The sequence below is a fragment of the Bos javanicus genome, chromosome 3 (assembly GCF_032452875.1).
Source record: "Bos javanicus breed banteng chromosome 3, ARS-OSU_banteng_1.0, whole genome shotgun sequence".
NCBI classification, from domain to species: Eukaryota; Metazoa; Chordata; class Mammalia; order Artiodactyla; family Bovidae; genus Bos; species Bos javanicus.
In genome coordinates, this window is record NC_083870.1 from 106,914,496 (window position 1) to 106,935,391 (window position 20,896).

A 20,896-nucleotide genomic window follows, 5' to 3' on the forward strand; every position below is an offset into this window, starting at 1 on the left:
CTGGAGGAGCTAACACATTCAGTGTAGCACATACTGAGTGTGAGGTACTCAAAGGCTACCCATGTGGAGGTATCCAGAGAGACCAAAGATCAGGGTGGAGATAACAGAGGTAGAAAACTTCTGTAGGACAGTGAGGAATTGGCCATCCCAGGGCTGAGCGTGGAGAGAGGTGAGAAGAGGGTGGATGACAGGATTTCAAGAGCCACAGGTAAGGAAGTAGAAAGACAAATTGAAACAGAAAGCAGAAGAGCAGCCAGAGAAGAAAATGGAGAGAGCTCAATGTCAGGAAGGTGAATGGACAGGAGGGTTTTGAGAAAGAAGATACGATGTTAAATGGTGCACAAGAAAGGAGGAAGACCATTAATTAAGACAAGGCCACTGGGCTTGGCAACTAGGACGTCAGTGAGAACTTCTGCAAGAATGCTCGCAGGGCAGTGATGGGTGCTGGGTCAGACGGTAGCAGATCAAGGAGAAGCAGTGGTGAGAAAGTAAGCGTTGGCCCTCCCTTATTGTGTCTCTTCTTTGGGCTTCCATTGTCATGGTGCTACCCTGATGCTATCTTTCTAGCCAGTCCTTCTTGGTGTCTTTGGGTTCCTCTTCCTGTCCTCTTAAGAAGAGTAATTCCACAAGGTGTAGCCTTGATTCTTTTCATTTGTTCAACAAATATTTACTGAGATCTACTGTGTGCCGTAATCCATGCCAGACACTAAGGGAGAGTGATGAGCAAGATGTGTTCAGGAGCCTACATTCTTGTAGAGACAGACAGACATTCACTTTAATTCAATTGCAGTAAGTACTCAGGGAAAAGCAAACAGTGCTCTGAGCGCATCTGTCAAGGGGCCTGATGTGGCCCTGGAGGTGCAGGGGAGGCTTCCCTGAGAAAGTGACGACGTGGGCTTTCACTTAACATGGAGAGTAGCCTTTCCAAATCCAGGATGGCATGACTTCACAACTTTCAAAAAGTAACAACTTCACAAAGGTGCTTAGCTATTTCTAGGAAACAGGTCCCTGGGCTAAATCTCTAAGGAATCTTGCTGTAGGGATCTTCTCTCCAGTATTAGAAAAGGATGTAAAATAAGTAATATAAAGTTAAGAGATTTTTGAAAACTGTCTTTCATTTTGTTACTAAAGCAGTTCTTATCATGAACAAAAAACTGAGGCTGAATTTAAAGAATTAGACTTAAATTGGAGCTCTTCTCTGGGAGTGAACTGCAAGATGAGAGAGATAGTAAATGGTTCACTTGAATGGATGCAATGAATTCAAGCTGCAGAAGACCTAAGAGAGGTTCAATTTCTTCGAATTCTTATCTTCTTCTTCCCTTAACTCACAGATACATGTAACCAAATATTAGAAAGATGTAGTTGCTGAAAGCTTTTCTAAGGAACATCTTGATTTGGCATACATACTTGGCATAGGGATTAATTTTATCTGTGTTTTTAAGCTGCTTCCTCTGAAATTAAGCTGATATTTTCTCCCTTAATGTTTTAATTAAAGATTGATTAAAATTAAGAAGTGTCTCTATCAAAGATGCTGACTTGGTAGTTGCCATTATATGGTAACAAAGGAAGATAACATGGTCTATGCTAAAGCTAATTAGGCCAAGGACCCTCAGATCATTAAGTTGATCTGTTGGTAACTCTGAGTGACTGCGGAAGTCACTGAGCTGGTAATGGCTTCTGGTTAATTCTGGTTAATGATTTGAAAATAATACTGATGTGTAGAGCATAGAAGCCAAGGTCAAAATGGTCTCAGAGAAACCTGCTGGCTGTGGGATTCTGAAATGAATGAATGGATTTAATAACCATGTATGTGTATGTATGTGTACATACAGTATATTTAAAGCTGTGTTAAGGAGTCGTGACCTAAACCTGTTTATATATTGCTGGTCTGGGGCTGGCAATGAGCTCCACATTTGTTCCCCAGAGAAACTGCTCAGGAAGGCCTTTTGTCCATCTACCTGTTTCACTGCTGTCATCTCATCATTTCCTTTTTTTCAAGAAGAAAAAGAGCTAATCTAACTTGGTGCTGGGTCTTAGATCAAATCTTCTGGAGAATGATCAGCTGTAGGCAAAAAGGGAATAACTTATTAAAAACATTTCATAATGTTATGATGTGTGTATTTGGATAAACTTTTTAAAATAAAAGAATATTATCATTGAGCACTTAATATCTGCCTAGTGTTTTCATCTACATCACTTCATTTAAATTTCATAAAGGCCCTAAAGGTAGGAGTTACCATTGCTCATGTTTTACAGCAGAAATAACTATACAGAGAGGCTAAGTAATTTCCCCCAGGGTCACTCAGCTAGTAAATGATAGAGCCAGAATTCCAAGCTGAGAATTTCAGACTCAATTCATATTCAATTTTCCTCACTAAGCTGATAGAAGTATGAAGACTCTTGCTGTCGTTGTAAATGACAATGACTCTAAAGTAAAGGGTAACTACAAGACGGCATTTCAGAACCTGCTTTCTTCAGTTGCATCCAAAGTAGCAAATTTTTAAATTTTGCTTATTTAGGCTAATACTGAAATGAAATTATGTTCCTTTAACATATGCTAAGTAGGAGAGAAGGAAGGGAGCCTGGAGGTAAGATGGAAAGGTGAGGAGTCCAGGGTAGGATGAGGATTTCTCAGAACACACAAGGATTTAGCTCAAGTGTTGCAAAGTAGATAGCATTTTGAATCCCACAGCTCACATGGCTTATGAGAAATAAAGAGCATTCACTTAGTCAAATATTCACTAGTGTCCAACTATGCATATACTCATGCTAACTACTTTGAGGGACACAAAAATGGATACATTAAGATGAGGGTTGGGACATTGCATATAATCAATAAATGCCAAAATTAGGCAGTAATGATAAAGGCTAAATTAGTTACACATATTAAGTGATTTAAGAGAGCAGGAGAGGTGGTGAGCTGGGCTGGAGGGGAATCAAGGTTTTGAGGAGATACGGGACTTCTGCTAAACCTTCAGGTATGAGTAGAAATCAAATAGGTAAAATGCTAAGGAGTGTTTCAGGTAAGTGGATGGAGTGGATGGTCTACATAGGAAATAAGACTGGATAGACAGTGGGGATCAAAAATGTAGTTTCTCAACTGACAAAGGATTAATTTGCAAAATATACAAGCAGCTCATACAACTCAATGCCAGAAAAACAAACAACCCAATCAAAAAGAGGAAAAGACTTAAATAGATATTTCTCCAAAGAAGACATACAGATGGCTGACAAACACATGAAAAGATGCTCAACATCACTCATTATTAGAGAAATGCAAATCAAAACTACAGTGAGATATCACCTCACACCTGTCAGAATGACCATCATCCAAAAGTCTACAAACAATAAATATTGGAGAGGGTGTGGAGAAGAGGGAGCGCTCTTACACTGTAGGTGGGAATGTAAATTGATACAGCCACTATGGAAGGTGGTATGTAGATTCCTTAAAAAAGTAGGAATAAAACCACCATATGACCCAGCAATCCCACTCCTAAGCATATACCCTGAGGAAAAGACACATGTATCCCATTGTTCATTGCAGCACTATTTACAATAGCTAGAACATGGAAGCAACTTAGATGTCCACCGACAGATGAATGGATACAGAAGTTGTGGTACATATAAACAACAGAATATTACTCAGCCATAAAAAGGAATGCATTTGAGTCAGTTCTAATGAGGTGGATGAACCTAGAACCTATTATACAGAGTGAAGTGAGTCAGAAAAAAAAAGATAAATATCATATTCTAACACATATATATGGAATCTAGAAAAATGGTAAGGAAGAATTTATTTACAGGGCAACAGTGGAGAAACAGATATAGAGAATAGACTTATGGACATGGGGAGAGGGGAGGAGAGGGTGAGATGTATGGAAAGTAACATGGAAACTTATATTAGCATTCCTATATAAAATAGACAGCCAACGGTAATTTGCTGTATGACTCAGGAAATTCAAACAGGGGCTCTGTATCAATCTAGAAGGGTGGGATGGGGTGGGAGCTGGGAGGGAGGTTCAAAAGGGAATATATGTATACCTATGGCTGATTTATGTTGAGGTTTGACCGAAAACAACAAAATTCTGTAAAGCAATTATCCTTCAATAAAAAAATAAATTAAAAAAAAGTGTAATATATATTAGAAAAAAAAATGTAGTTTCTGGGGGTGGGGTGGGGGGTGGGGATAAGCACTCACAGAAAGAAGGGTGAGTACAGACAGAAGCTAAGGGAAGACCACCTTGAAGGCTTCCGTTTTAAAAGGCTACAGCATAATTTATGTCTGTTTTTTCCGTGGGAACCATGTGCGTACACGCTGGCTGTCCAATCACGCTAGCTCTCTGCGTTCCTAACAGAGGATCTTTTGTTCCAAATAGCAAGGCTCAAAAGGGACGGAGTCTGATAAAATCACACTGAGGTCAGTATCCCAGCTGGTGCAGGGCTTATGCCATTCCATAACACACCCTACAGGAAGCAGCTTGAGATACACAGCTGACTGACTTCCATAGCAGGAGTCTTGTGGCAAGCAGGGTGGGGTGGGGACTGGCCAAGCATGGAGGGCATTCTTTAGCCCTCCATGACTCAAATTAGTGACTCAAATTAGTTCACTAAGATCCTGACTTGATCTAACAGATCTGTTTAAATCACTCTCAGAACCAACACTTTTTTTTTGCTAAAAGGAAAACCACAAAGTTTCCCCAGGCAATGGAACTATTTCATCAGTTAACTCTTACTTGTCATGGAATCTGAAAAGGGCAAGATTCCAAAATCCTCTGTATTTCAAGAAATAGGCTGAATAATCCTTTGTTTGAAGTGGCTATTCTGTGTATTATAGGAAATTCAGCAGCACCCACTAGATGCCGGGAGCAGCCTCCCCAGTTATGACAGTACCAAACGTCTCTAGATGTGGTCAATGTCCCCTAAGGGCCCAAACTGCCTCCCCTACCCTCACTGGGGCCACTGGTCAAGCATGAGCTTTGGTGCCAAACATCTTTCCAATCCCAGCTCTAACATTTACTGCTATGTGGCTTGAACAAATTACTTTAACACCTTCAAACCTCAGTTTTCTTATCTGCAACTGGGATTTTAAATGTCTGATTCATGGAGGTGGGGGTGGGGAGGAAGTTAGGACTGGAGATCATTTAGACTCAGGTCTCTTACTATTCTTGCCGCTATGTGCCTACTACTGCAGCTCTTTGCACCTGTTTCTCATGCTGCACTGCCAACTAGAGACTGAGATCCCAGCTTGCACGAAGGACTGACCCAGAGCCAGTGCTCAGTAAGGATGGACTGACAGGAATACAGAACCCCTTCCGCCTGACCTCCACGAAGGGATCCAGGGACCATCACCTTGCAGCTCTCACTCTCATCCCTGATGGCCAAAGTTGTGAAAGGTCCACATTTCAAATCACAGGACCAGTGGTAGGAAAACAGCTTGTAAAGGTTCAGGGGAGAAGTGTATCATGTTACTCTTTCACAGACAATACCAGACACTGGTATCTGAACAGCACCCCAGTAGTGGCAGTGGCAAAGTGTGAAGGAAGGTGGGGAGGGAACACATTCTCCCCACAGCGAGGCTTTTCTACCCGGGACAGCTGAGACTTGGGACGAGTCCCTCTGGCAGGAGACAGCCTTTGTGCAGTGATGTTTTAGTGCAGTGACCTGACCTGACCTGACTCCCTGTGGGACTGATTTTATTCCTGGTAAACCAACCACCTCTAACAACAAAGTGCCTTTCAAAGCAACTCATCTCACTTCCTAGAGGCTCACCTCTTATGGCTTGTGTGCCAGAGAGCTCATTGGAAAGTACCCAGGACTAGGCTAAGGCTGAGGCCACTTACCAAGCATTTCTAGACACAGCGAGAAACAGCCCCGTTCTGCAATCCTGTGCTTATCTCAACCACATCCACTATTCAAAACTCAGTGACAAACCCAAGTTCAGCACAGGGTAAATTCTAGTTTTTTTGGATACCCGTGTTTCCCACGATGATCAATCTTAGTTGCAAATGCTACATGCTGACATGATGTGTGAAGAATTTCAGTAAACGCAATTGAAACTGCTCAGTCCTTCCTTCTGGTTGAGGATATATTCATTTGTTGCTTCCCTTGCTATCAAAATTTCCAGCCGGATTTTTGTGAAATTCATCAACACTCTCTTGATGCCCTTCCATCTGATTTTACTACCTTCACTGAGACGTGAGGCTCCTCAAGGTGATGTAATGGCTACAAGCTTGGGGTTTTGCCTGTGGTGCTGATACTGAAAATATTAACGGCAATACTTTAAAATGGGGCTGGAAAAAGTTCAACATGCAGCTAACTTAAAGGTCTTAAAGACTCCTTCACCTTCTCCCCACCCAGCTGCAACGGTGGGGGTGGAGAGGATTATTACACAGCACTGGAATTCTGGGGGGGGCGGGGAGGTGCAGAGGGAGATGCTCACATAAGGGTTATAAATACCAGCAGCCAAACTGTGAGCTCCTGGGCTGAGAACAACTGACAGCCTGTAGGCTCCCCTTAAAGGCACAGAGCAAGGAAGCTCCCTGGAGTATTTCCACAAAGGAAGTTCCTCTTCTTCAGAGGAACGCTCCATCAGCTGAACACCTGCATCAACAACGCTACGCAGAAGAAACCAGCCGCAGATGCCAGGAAAAGCGACGAGGAGATTTTAAACCAGACAGAGATCAGCACCAGGAAAAATAAGGAATCCAGGGCCTGGCCTAAGGGAAAGCTGATTTACAGAGGTGTTGCTGCTTCACAGTTATGATCAGATTACCAGAAGGTGACTTGCTACATTAAGATCTACCTTAATCAACGAGCACCTTTTCCAACTGAGTTCTAAATTATCCACAGAGAGGCAGCAATTTTCTCCTTCCTCAGGCAGTGGTTCTCAACTGAGGGGATTTTTCCTTCCAGGGGCATCTGGCAATGTGCAGTGGCATTTCGGGCTGTCACATCAGGGAAAAGCTGTTACTGGCATCGAGTGGGTAGACGGAGATCAGGGATGCTGCTGAACGTCCCACAATGCACAGGACAGCTGCCTACAACCAAGAACTGTCCCACTCCAAATATCCAGAGTGCTCAGGCTGAGAAACCTTAAGGGCATTCTTTCTACTTCCTTGGACCCCAGTTTTTATTGGAGTTGTCGTTGTTTAGTCCTGTGCTGTGCTAAGTCGTTTCATCGTGTCCGACTCTTTGCGAACCTCCAGGCTCCTCTATCCATGGGATTTCCCAAGCAAGAATACTGAAGTGGGATACCCTTTCCTCCTCCAGGGTATCTTCCTGACCCAGGGATCGAACCCCGTCTCTTGTGTCTCCTGCACTGGCAGGCGAATTTTTTACCACTAACGCCACCAGGGTAGCCTGGTTTAAGGAAGAAAGAAAAAACCAACACAGGCCAAGGGTCAGCACAAAGTTGGGGGGGGGGGGCTGCAGGTCTACTCATCTTATCTTGGCTGCTGCAAAGCTGGCGATACCTAAACCTCCGGAGACAGACGAGTCATACCAAGTGTGATTTCCTTTCTCTCCAAGGGCAGGCAGATAATGCTAACCTCACTTGCTTTCCTCTCTGGTAAGTCTAACTGGCAAACACACAGAGGAGCTGATACTGTCTTTGTAATTATTTGAAAAGGAGTGAAATATCCATCATTGTCCAAATTGGCAGTCTCTCAGCTCCATGGCAGGCCCTGTCCTCCAAGAGTTTTTACATGTGCTCTCAGGGAAGCTTATGCTTGCTTTCCATGAGGCCAAAAAAAAAAAAAAGAATCAAATGAACAAGTTTATGGGGCTTTCTTGTTCTGGCTTCACAGTAGGATAGAGGTCTCCAGACACAGGCTGCAAGGGCATGCAGTCCCTGACCCTGGGCTCTGCTCAGTCTCAATCAAGACTGAGGACGGCCCTAAGGAAGCCCGCGGCCTCACCAACAGCCCCTCAGACCCACACGTCATGACTGAGAGGCCGCTGTGGGTCCTGAGGCGGATACAAGGGAGGGGCTAGTGTAAGACTCAGAATGATCTCAGTTCTTGATTACAAAACCTACACAGGCAATTTCAAAACGTCTTTGTTATCATCAGACTTCATAGATTTCTTCTCTACATCTAGAGTCTTTTTCTTTCCTTCCTAGAAAGGTCACCCTGAGGGAATTCTTTGGCTTAAGTTTCAATGAAATAAAGGTCCTTCCTTTCTTGTTAGACTCTAGTTATGTATACATTTAATACAATTCCTTTTTCTCAATAATCAGAGACTCTCTTGTTCAGGAAAATGGAATTTCCTGAAGAGATTAACCAAAGTCTTTTCCTTCCAGTTTCTCCAAACATATTCAATATTTTCTTTCATGGCTTTCTTCCTTTTTTGTGGAAGACAGAGACAGCAGAATGCAGTAAAGTGTCTAACCCAAGAGGCTTGAGGTCTTTGCCTGTTTAGTGGGAAAGGACTCTCTTCCCTTCCATCTCATGGGTCCTCGCTGGCTGACCAGATTTTATCAATTATTCAGAAGCAACTGAGGGAAAAGTCTTTCCTAGGAATAATGACTTCCAGTTTTTCACATTCATTTAAGAAGAGAATCATTTTCCCCAGAGGCCAACTGCCTTTCCAAGCATTTATCAGCACTGCTGCACAGTCCCAGGCAAGCCTGGGGTCCTCCACAGACCTGACTCATCTGTCCATTCAGACCATCCCCAGTGGAATCAGCAGGGTCATAGCACAGCCCGCATTTCCATCTCACAGATTCATACTCTTCTCTTCAGCAGATTCTGTGCTGAGAGCATGATCCCATTGTAAAAAGAAAAGAGGTGAAAACTTAAAACGAATGCTGTTTTTTAATACTTATCTTCATCTTTGTTTTTCCTTATTAAAAAACAATTTGAATCTGAAAGCTGAATCACACTACATGCATCTGGTCTGCTGCTGGGGTGAGGGAAGATGAGTCTATCGTTGGAATACAGAACACATTAACCTAGGAACTCAGATCATGAAAATGACTCAGTCCTCAGAATGGGTCCAGAAAGAACTTCCCTTGGATCAGCCTCTTGGGGTCTATGAAGTGAGATACACAGCTTTTCCCTTCTCATTGTTTTCACTTCCCATGAGTTCAGCACGAGCCCAGCCAGGATTGTCTTCCTCCCCACCTGCCTTAAGACCTTTGCCGGGAGGAGGCAAAAACTCTTCCCCAAGCCCTTGCCTTGGTAAGGTGGATCTGGGGAACCAGACTGCTGATGTGCACCCCCAACTTGAGCAGGGTACACACAGGGCACGCAGCTTCACCGCCTTCTTCTCGCACTCATCTTCCAGTCTTGCCTTGTCAACACCAGCTCCCTGCAGATAAACACGCTGGCCCCAGCCCTCACAGCCACAGTACTGGTGGTGGGAGGCTTCTCAGCAATCAGTGAAACATGTCTGCTATACCGAGCAACTCAGCAGCTACTGAACCCCGAGTGCTGCTGGGCTACACGCTAGGATACAAATAAAATACAAGGATGTCCAGGAATTTACTAAAAGCTTTCAGCAGCATCACAATTCAGAATGTCTCTAGAAACCAAGGATTAAATGAACAGGAAACAATTACTTGTCCTCAAATCCAAACACTGTATATGCTTGTCTGTGGATTCTTTTTAACATCCTAGGTCATATTTAATGCAATTTTAACAGGCTTGTTTACTTTGTTTTCGGCTCACTGAAGATCTGAAGGAAGAGATAGACTGCTCAAGACAGTGAAAAGTAATAGCAGTAAGAAATAATACCTGGTATCAGGGTAATGGGGGAAGAAACAGAAACTACATCCCCCCAAATAGACACACACACACAACTGAACTTAACCAGTACAGCTATTAGAGGCCCTTCAAAACAAACTCAAACTGCATGGTAATTTAAGAACATTTAGTACAAAGTAGCCCCAATGTGTCTCATGTCCCTGAGGATATCACCACAGTGGAGAACAGTTACAATCTGCTTAGTAATGTTAACCTGCACTTGTAAAGAAAAATTTACAATATAATGTAATGTTTAGGAAATTAGGCAAATAAGAATTAAAATAATTCCATATAAACCAGAATCTTAGTTTGATAAGACTAACTTGGTGCCTCAAAGGATAAACTTCAGTTTTCTAAAAAAACCTCATTTAGTTGATTAGACAATTGATTCTAATTAACCTGGATTCAAGTAAACCGGACACATGAAGCATGCCTATAACAGAAGCTCTGCTTTCGAGGGGCTTACAGTGGAAGAGGGAAGAGAAGCCCATGTGACACAGCAGGAAAGGCCACCCGGTCACTGATCAGGTTGGGGCCTTTCCCCGAGGATAACACCTGGGTTTGTGGGTTTGAACTTTCTCTACCTACCCTTTCCTTACCCAGGGCCTCAAGAATCCCAGCTGTGATAACTAGGGCTGCTCCACATTGCACTGTCAGGGGGTCTTCAGTCAATGTCTCGCCTTAGTGCGGAACATCCCCTAGCCTAGAGGGGTCCTTCTGAAACAGCCACCTGGATCTTGTCTACAAATTTGTGATCTTTTTCGGGATCATGTGGCTCTGACCTGGTGTCATACCACCTTTCCATCCATATTTTTAATAGGAAGAATCCTGACAGGCAGGGACTCTGAGAGAACAAGTCTGATGGCAAAGCATTTCTGTGTAAGTAGGAACAATTGCCACTGGTAACAGGAGTCAAGCGCTGGAAGTACCCTTTCCAAATCTACTCCAGGAACCAAGAAGGAAAGAGCAGGTGCACAGGCCTCCAGCAGGGGAGAGAGGTCCTTTCAGGTAAGTCTGGGGTGAAAGGCTCACCCCAAGCAGTGAGAGCCGACACCCGACAGACGGGCCCAAGTTCCGAGCCCAAACCTGGCAAATTTGCACTTTTGAGTCAACTCCTGTCGTCTTCCCCTGGTGTTTTAATAGAGACTCACAGAAGTTCAGGACTGGAAATTCTGACTCAGGCAAAGAATCAAAATATTTTTGCAACTAAGGTTGTGCTTCTCAAACTCTTCTACATGCAGAGAACTTGTGTTCTTGAGGAGTCTGGGGCATAGTCTTAAGCACTACTTGCTACAAGTGGAAAATTTCTTTGAAGTGTTATGTTTTGTGTTAATAGTTCACGAGGATTTTTCATTTTCTTTCAGAACACATAAATCATGTGTCCGTAATTTTCCCTCCAAATCTGTGAAAAAAACCCCCACACTTTAGGAAGAAGAGTCCATGTTTATCTTATGGGTTCTTATACCTCCATCTGAAAAACAGAGCCCTCAACCAACATTCACTGCTGTTACAAAAGTTAGTTAATGTGAACTCCCAAGAAATCACAAGAGAAGATTCTTAGAATAAGAAATAAGGTTCAGTCTGTCTATATCCTTAATCGGCTATAAACATTAAAATAAATTAGAATAGAGGAACATTCAACCCAGTTGGTCAGAAGTGCAAGAGACTATTTAGTCTGCAAACTGTGTGCTCTGGTGTGACGGAAGTGAGACTAACGAAACCAGAGACAGAAGTGAAGATGCGCACTCACTCGGTCTCCAAGTTACAGGAAAAGAAATACACATATCAGACAGGAAAAGGTAAAAAAACAAGGGCAAGGCTTACTTTAAAATCTGCTAATTGTTGGTTGATGACATCCACCTCGGTCCCCACGACCCACTGGAGGGCCTCCCCCTCCTCTGCTGCCGTGGTCATATCATTGAGCACTTTCAGCTTCTGATAGAAGTCCTCCACGCGGCCCAGGGTCAGCTCCAGCTGCTCCTGCCGAGCTCGGCTCCTCTCTGTAAGTTTGCTGCACTGTTTGCTCAGGGCTTCTAACTCCCTCTTGAGACCCAGCAGGTCCAGAGTCCCCTCTTCCTCCAGCATTTGTCGGCACTCTGCTTCTGAGGCCTCGATGTCCAGCTTGAGGGCTTGGATCTTGTTAAGGAACAGCCGCACGTCCTCAATCTGGGACTGGAGACTGTCAGTGTCTCGGCCGATAGCACCCATGCCATCCAGCTCATCGTCCAGGTCTGCCAACTGAGAAAACATTTCTCGGACGCGGCAGTGAAACTGGCCAATCCCCTCCAGCTTGTTCTCCATGGCCATGCAGCCACTGTTCACTCTTTGCTTCACTTCTAGGAACTCCTGCTGGGCAACTTCAGCTTGATGGAGAAGCTGGGAAGCATCAGATCCATCTGGGGCATCCTCCACCAGGCCCCGAGTGAAGTTCCGCAGGTAGTCCACCTGGGGCTCCAGGGTCTGTAGCACTTCCTGCTGGGCTCTCAGCTTCTCCAGGTTCTTGTTGCTGCAGGCTTGAGAACCGAGGGCATCAAAAATCTCAAGTTGGTGTTTGGCCCCTTCGACTTTCTTTTCAATATTCTTAAAACTTTCCTGGAACTCCTTGAGCCTCTGAGTCATTTCTTCAAGGGACCCCGTTTTGGCCTGTAGCTCTTCTGTGATGGAATCCATGTTCTGGTTGATACCAGCCTTCTCATCCCGGATGTCATCCTCATCTGTCTCTGAAGAGTTGATCAAAATGTCAGCAGCACTGTTCAGGATTTCCAACAGGGAGCGGCGCTTCTCCACCTCGCTCAGCATAGCCTTCGATCTGAGGAGATGGGACTCCAGCTGCACGGGATCCAGAGTGACCCGCAAGTCAGACGTCTTGGCCTTACAGTCTTCTATCCACGGCACCAGGTCTTCCACGTGCCACTGGTATTTCTGAGCCTTCTGCAGACAGTCCTTGAGCCTGGACTGTCTGTCTGCAGTTTTTTTACTAAGCTCTTCCCAGTGGCTCTTGAGCTCAACCAGCTGGTTTTGTAGAGTCTTCTTCTCTTCTCCAGGAGGGACAGAAAGCAGCAGAGATTCTCCTTCTGCCACAATCACCTCGTAGGAACCACTGTGCTGGTTAAGGCTCTTCTGAAACTCTTCATTCTCCTGTAGCTGAGACTGTAGCTGCTCCAGCTTTGCAGAGATTGGGCGGTTTTTTGCTTGCTGGCTTTGTTTGTCATCCAACCAGGTTCTCAGTTCATCAAACATTTGCTGGAACTGCTGGGTGCTGGCAAGAGCTGCCTGGAGTCTGTTCATGCGATCAGCTGAAATGAGAAAACCAAATTTAAATCATCAAGTCTGAACATGGCATTCAAAATGTTTCCTGGGAGTATATGGTCTAATTGTAGGAAAAGGAAACTGATGCTAACCAAGGGTCTACCTAAAAGAAGCAGAGCTAAGTTCTTTCATATACTGCATCCTACACAATCCTCACATCAAGTCTGTAAGGTGATTTGACTAAGACAAGTAAACTTTTAACTTCTAAGCTGGTAAAAAGCCATAAATGTCTTCAGATAAAGAGACAACAAATTAATAACAAAATTTTTCTTGTACAAGACCATCATAAGAAGTCTAGAACATGTTCTAATTTTGTATATATGATATATATGCATGTACACATAGAATATAAATGAGTATCAATGAAAGTACGTGTGTAACTGTACCTATAAGTACATCTAAGAGCATGAATCTCTACCTGCTGGCTGGATTTATACCAGCACTCTTATCTTTAGGGTCACGGTATATAAAGCCATGTAAAGTCATTGCTCGTGACCAATCAATGTGTGATGACCTTGGCAGTCCTCACTGTAGCTGGACAAAGGCATAGGGTCACACCGTTCTGAGTCCAAAAGCTACTTAAAGGTCACCTTAGATTCTTGGGACCACGAATCCATTCCTTCTTTTGGCTTGCCAACAATGATGGCAGCAGTGTGTTCTTCACCTCAACTCACCTGCAAGGTCTTCTAAACCTTGGAGGGGCAGGGCAACAGTCTCCAAACGCTTCTTCAGCTCATCCTTGAGGTACTGCTCACCAATGAGCACTGACAGCTCATCGCAGAGTGTCTGCGCCTCCTTAATCTCCTGGTCTAATTGCTCCACGTCAGATCGAATCTCGCTGGTCTCCTCCAGCTGCTGCTTCACAGCCTCGGGTTGGGTGCTGATGGCCGACTGGCCGCTCAGTCGCTGCCCAACTGCCTTTACTTTCTCTGATAAGTCCTGCAGCAGCTCCTGGTACTGGGTGCTTTTGACAACAGCTTGGTCAATATGGTTGGAACGGGAATTGAGTTTGTCAGTCAGTTCAATCCACTTCTCATTGATGCTCTGGAGCTCCTTCTGCACTTGGCTGGTGGAAGCAGAGGCATCTCCAGGGCCTGTTAGGATGCCCTGAGCAGCCTCGTTCAGCTGCTCATGCTGCTGCCTGCGTGCTTCGAATTCCTTCAGCATAAACTGTGATAGAAATGACACCACAGTGTTTAGATAGAAAACAGATCTAAAAACAGTGTCAAAACACAAACTGATTTTAGATTGTGCCAAGTAGTGCCAACTCCTTTTGAAAATAAAGCAGAAAACTCCAAAGACCAGGCTACTGGGAAAATGCAGTATCACTTTTAACAGCTGCTTAATTAAAAAAAAAAAACAACTTATTTTGAAAGGATCATTGATTGTGTCTATTTTATTTCTCTTCCTTATTTGTCCTATAGTGTTTCAACATCAGTTACTAAGGTCCGCCTTGGTTGGGAAAACAAAGTTTGTTGACTGGATTGACAATCGTCAGCTCTGCCAGGCAAAACCCAGGCCTCTGAATGAGGAACTTGAAACCCTGGGTCTCAAAATGAACTATGTTACTGGCAGAGCTTGCCATTTCAACTCTAAATGCCCTGTTTTGCTTATTTCCTTTCTCAAATTTCCAACAGCACATATAAAACTATACATTATAATAAAGCACAATTAGATAAAAAGCTTCTTTAAACCAAGTACTATTCCTTTTCACTCTTTTCTATCCACTACTTCACTCATCAAAGAAGTTAAGATCACAGGCTCTGGAGTTAGACCTCTGGTTCAAATCCTAACTCCATCACTCACTAAGCTGTATAAACTTAGGCAGGTTTTTGAAAAGTCCCCAGCTTCCTTATCTGTAATATGAGGATAATAAAGTACTTACTTGGCTGTTGTTGGGATTAAATAAGAAAACTTATGGAAAGTACTTAGCACTGTGTCAAAATAAATATGCCAGGACCTCAAGGACTAATAGATATGTAAATAATGAACCATAATAGAATGTAACAGAAATTAAAATGCTAAAATGCTGACATGAACGTGGAATTGTGAAAGCAAGAAGTAAAGGTGGTTAATTCCTCAGGGGGTGACAAGCATAGAAGAAGGAAATCAGAAGGGCTTCCAGGTAACACTGAGCAGCACACAAGTCCTCCCAGGAACAGAGAGTGAGGCTGGTCAGAGGAGGGCCTGGGCACCGCAGAGGCGCGGAGACCCCCAGATCTGTGAGTGCAGCGTGCTCAGGGAGGAACTCACTCTGGGGTGGGAAGAAGCCCGGGTGCGTGGGGGAAGAGCTGGTGAGACAAACTGGCACTAGACTGTGCAAAGCCTCATGCACCATAGTCGGAGGTATTTGAGCTTTGTTCAATAAGCAGCCAAGAGCCACGGAGGCATTTTAGTATATTCAGATATATGATTTAAGAGGATAACTTGATAATTGTGTGGAGGATAAACTAGACCAAGAAGCCCTTTAAGAGGCTGCTGTTACGGGAAGAGGCCCGAGATGTAGCCTACTAGCATATAGAGTGGAGAAGAGAGGCTTAGAACAGTGGTTCTCAAATTGGGGTCTGGGGGCCCCTGGGAGTCCCTAAGCCCTTGCATGGCATCAGTAAGGTAAAAACTACTTTTATAAATACTAAGATGTTGTCTACCTTTTACGATTCTTATTTTCTCACGACATCGGCTATCACAACAGACTGAATGCAGAGGCAGATATGAAAATCTATGAGACTATTCTATTAAGTGAGACATTAAAAAGTTATTTATTTATTTTTATTTTTTATATTTATATTTGGCCACAGCTTGCGGGATCTTAGTTTCCTGACTAGAGTCTGAATCTGGGCCCTCGGCAGTGAGAGCACCGAGTCCTAACCTCTGGACCGCTAAAGAATTCCCAAGTCAGACAACATTAAAGAGATTTGCAAAGATATAAAATAACGCCATTCTCATGCAATTTTATATATTTTGGAAAATATTCTTTTTTCACAAAAATGTTTATCTATGTTAGTGTTATGGTTATATCACTATAATTTTAAAAAGTAATTTATAAATGCACATTTAAAAAATTCCCCAGTGTTTTCATACAGTTAAAATGTATAGATATCAGTAGATGAACACAAGCTTTTCGGGATCCTCAATAATTTTTAAGAGGGTAAAAGGATTTTGAGAGCAAAATGTTTACTTTTGGAATGGAAACCAAAGGATTAGAAAACCACTGGATTAGAAAATTTGTAAGTAGACTAAATCGAACTTGGTAATTAATTGGAAGCAGGGACTAAGAGAAAGGGTTCTTTCAAAAATTAGTTTTAGGGGACTTAGTGGGTGGTCAGAAGATACAGAACAAGTTTAGGGAAGGATACAGAACAAGGAAATGTTCTAGGCAGGATTTCATCAGAAATGACACAAGGGACCAACCTAAATCTCACAGATGCGAGATGTGACATAAGGGGACCAACCTACAGCTCACAGATCCTCAGGGTCTCGGGTCCTGAGGTCTGATCAGCAGAAAATCTGTAAGTAAAGCCAGCAGACATAAAACCCTGCACGAAGTAATGCGAATCACTACCACTGGGGATTGAAAGTAACATATGATTCTAACATTTAGTCAGAAGTGCCCGTTCTACCATCTGCTCATCTTACTGCCTCGGTCAACAATATCAAAAATACAGTTATTGAACATTTGCTATTTGATAGGCACCATGATAAAGACCATACAAGCATCTCATTTAAAGTGAGGAAGTAGAGACTCCGAGAGGTTAAATGACTTGTCCAGGGTCATGTGAATCTATCTGTTGAGAGCAGCATTCAAACCCAGGTTCGTGTGCCTCTGAGTTCTTGGCTCGAAAGCTGTCAGGAACTGCTCACCTGGACCTGTTGCTTTTGTGCGTTCAGCATGTTGGGGTCAATAGACAGGGGGCCCAGCACCCCCATCATCAGCTCTTTCTCCATCAGCCAGGGCCGGAGCTGGGATTCTGCAGCCTGGAAGCAGGCCAGATGACTTGCAGATTCCTCCAGCTGCCTTTGCCGAGCCATTGTCACCTCGGTGGCCCTTTCCCATCGGGAATCTGTAGAGAGGAAATGAGAGAATGGATTCCTTTATCCTCATCAGCCACTAGCCTGGTCCCTAATATTCTACAGGAAATGACCCCTGGAGCATTATTTAATTTTTTTAAGTTAAAAATAACCTGCATTTAATTTTAACTAAAGTCACAAACAGTTTTGATTCATGACTATGGTGGTGGTTATATGAAACTACCCATGGGATAAAACTTCAGAGAAGTACATACGTACACAATACATGTAAAATACCTTATGCAACATATATATTATTTTATAAGCTGTTTTTAAACTTACTAATTAAGAACAGGACATTTTTCATGCCAGAAATTTTTTCATACCAGTACACATTCACCTACATCATTTATAGTTCCATAGTATGAGTATAGCATGTGTGCGTGTGTGTTAGCAGCTCAGTCATGTCCAGCTCTTTGTGACCCCGATGGACTGTAGCCCATCAGGCTCCTCCGTCCATGGGATTTTCCAGGCAAGAATACTGGAGTGGGTTGCCATTTTCTTCTCCACGAGTATAGCATAATTTATCTAACTCTTTCATTGAATGTTTAGGTTATTTCCTGTTTTTAATTTTTATCATCAATGCTCTCTTTGTCACAGAAAGACTGTCAGTTTGACTTGCCCAAAGAAGCCAAACTTCTGACACCTTGAGTGGAATCTCTGAATTTTTTCCATGATCAGGTTCATTCTCTAACCCTACCTGCCCTTCTTACTGGCTTATGACAATTAACAAAAAATAATTCTTGTTTACTGGATATTCTGAAAGCCTATATTTGTTTGAGGACAAGCAATTTAGTGAATTTGTAACACCCCTGTGATAACATACTGAGCTCCTCTTGCATTTTCTTCCAGTTTTCTGCTTCTTGTGAGTTGGGATATGTTATCAGTAATCCAGCCAGAGCTTCCTTTACATTTTGGACTCTTGGAGAATTCTGTTCCAATTCAGCCAGGAAGGCCTAGGAGAAAGACCATTACACACACCATGAGATTTCTGGACAGGAAACAAAGCTTGGAGTGTAGAGGAAATGATGGAAAGATGGGGCAGCAATTACAGGCTCAACTTCTGATTCTCTCCATGACTTGTTTCATGACTTTAAGATACCTAACCTTTCTGCTTGAATTTTTACTTAAAAGGAAAAGCCAGATGGCAAGATCTGAATTCCTTTTATGTAACATACATTAGTAACTATAAGAAAATAACTAATCCCTATAAACTAAAAGTGTCAGGAATTGATCCTGATCATGATGATGGTTAGGCTCAAAGGGAATATTCAAATTTGGGGAGAAAGTTGTTTACCGAATTTTTTACATGGTCTTATTTCTTCCACCATTTTCTATAGTCCTACATGTCAATCTTAAGAATGAACTGCAATCATGGCAGTTTAGATCCCTCTAAATTGTGCTTTGATGGGACGTTTTGGCTATACCATCACATAGAAAATGAGATCCCATTTTCTGAACTGATGCTTCTGAGGAGGGCTATTGTCCTTATTCTCCTTCTGCAAACAGATCTGGTTTTGTTTCTCAATCTGATTTGTAACAATTTCTAATTTCATAGGCAAGAAAATTCTCTGGGAGAATTTAGGCATTTGAAAATCAAACACTCTGCTCATCATGACTGGGTGGTTGGCCATGTCTCCTTCTCAGGCCCCTGGGCTCAGGCAGGAACACTAGTACAACAGCCTTTTCCTCTTAGTATTGAGATGCAGCTATTGTGAACACAGTACCTTGTTAGACTCAGCCTGGGCTCTCACTGTCTCTGTCTTGGTTGGAGATGAAGAGGTGTCCATGCCTTTCAGGACTTCCTCTTTTGATTCCAGCCACTGCAGCACCGAACTTGCCTCCTTCTGAACTTCTTGCATTCTGCTCAGGACAGCCTGAAGGCTTTCCTGCCGTTCCCGAAGCACGCCCCCAAGTTTCTCATATTTCAAGTTTATATCTGACATGTCACACTGGATTTCCGTCAGATCTAGCATCACAGAAACAGAAATCAGACTGGGAATAGCTCTCAAGTATCCCCACTGGTTCCTCACTAAATTATTCATCAGGATTAAGTATCTCTCCCACTTTTTCTAGTGAACTAGAGATTATCTTCCTGCTAAATCACATAAAAGTTCCTGTTTACAAACAAAAGGCAAAAGAGCTCTCGCTAACCTGCTTTCTGATTCTGGCATGACATACTCACATGTATAAATAAAATAATAAAATACTAAGTAAACACAGGAGCAGCGAAAGTAAAGAGAGTGAAGGATCTGAGGCATTCTTCTACTTCTTTAAACTACAAAGAAAGCTTGGTGGGGAGTCTCAGGGCTAGATTAGACCGCCTCTAGTATAACTTCTTTATAATTCAAAGATTTGCATACATTTTCTTCCAAGGCTTTCCCTACTGGTCTTATCTAGTGGTCCAGTTTATTTGCTTGTACCTTTATTTCACTGGCTGCCAATCGGTTTAGCCTTTAGCTAGCAACAAAGAGGCACCACGGCTACTTCTCCCCAGATTCTCACGCTTACAACCCATCCTAGCAGCAGTCTTTCCACACATATGGAAACACACACAGATGCAAACACAAACACTGTCCTAACACACCCAACAAAGAGGCACTGTTGAAATGGCATTCTCACCTTTGCAGGTGTGGTATCCGTTTACACTGCCTACAGAGCTTCCTACAGAGGGCAGTATGGAACCTGAGCAGAAGGACAGAGAGACAAACAGGGCGAGACAAAACGTGTTAGGAATACATACAGGCACCGAGTTTATTCTTTGGCACTCACTGTAAGCTCAGGCATCAGGAAGTTAACACAGCACAAGACAACATACTCATGGAAAGAGACAAATCATTTTAGCTGCCAGGCAACAGTGTCACTAGGGGTGATTCAGCTCCTTAGCAGTAAGGATTACTAATCCTTTCTAGAGGAAATCCAGATTCCCTTCTTAAATCTCCAATTTGAATTCTTTGGACTCTGCCCTAATTTTGTGAAGCAAGTATTAGCAGAGTGACTAAGTCTTGAGACTAATATCTGACATACTTTGGAATGAGGATTTATAATATAGCCAAAAAGGTTCGACTTTAACATCAATGTTGTTCACCATAATAAAAATAAACAGTAAGTACAATTAAGGACATAAAAAGCAGCATTCTTTTAGTAAAGACATAAAAGCAAGACCTTCTTATATTGTTTCAAAAGATTCCCTGTCTTTTTTTTTTTTTTTCCCATGACTTTCTGCTCCCCTTCCCCCACCAGAAAACAGAAATTCTAAGTGCCAATAAATCTGGCTCATAAACATTCCCATAAATTCTGTTTAGGGTCGCTGGTTCTGTTTCTAATTACCACAATTTGACCTATATTCTCTCCAAGTTGATTCCTTACATTTCAGGAGTATCCCAAATAAGTAAAAACCAGATCATGCAATTACAAAGATTATAAAGAAATGTGAAGAACAGTCATGACATAATGTAGCATTCCAAGAGCTGACTAAGACTCTCACATGTACTAATTTCACTGTGGAAAAAGTTATGTGTGAGGTTATATTAGAAAACAGTGATTGCAAAATTTTTAAATGTTAAAATTATTGTATTTTCAATTAAAAAATAGATCAAACACAAAGATCAGATTCCACTCCAGCGTGGTGAGGGCTCAAAAGAAACTGGACTAGTAATTTGAAGAAGACAGTCTAGACAAAACTGTCACTAACTCAGTATGTGAGCCTTAATCTGTGGACAGACTTCAGTATCTTCTCTGGGATATGAAGATAATCTTGTCAGCTTTCATGGGGT

The 20,896-nt window shown here is 42.8% G+C and overlaps 1 protein-coding gene across 18 annotated transcripts in view; it reads right to left on the reverse strand.

Annotated features, from left to right (window-relative positions):
* Nucleotides 1-20,896, reverse strand: part of MACF1 (microtubule actin crosslinking factor 1) — a 340,889-nt gene that overhangs the window by 73,277 nt on the left and 246,716 nt on the right. For 17 of the 18 annotated variants that reach the window (XM_061412434.1, XM_061412433.1, XM_061412428.1 and 14 more), the window contains 6 exons: nucleotides 19,743-19,805; nucleotides 18,848-19,089; nucleotides 17,947-18,076; nucleotides 16,914-17,113; nucleotides 13,727-14,222; nucleotides 11,568-13,039 (listed from right to left, as the gene is read on the reverse strand). In XM_061412434.1, the coding sequence (XP_061268418.1) occupies nucleotides 11,568-13,039; nucleotides 13,727-14,222; nucleotides 16,914-17,113; nucleotides 17,947-18,076; nucleotides 18,848-19,089; nucleotides 19,743-19,805 (2,603 nt within the window). The remainder of the gene's footprint in view (nucleotides 1-11,567; nucleotides 13,040-13,726; nucleotides 14,223-16,913; nucleotides 17,114-17,946; nucleotides 18,077-18,847; nucleotides 19,090-19,742; nucleotides 19,806-20,896) is intronic. The other variant, XM_061412419.1, reaches the window with a different exon arrangement.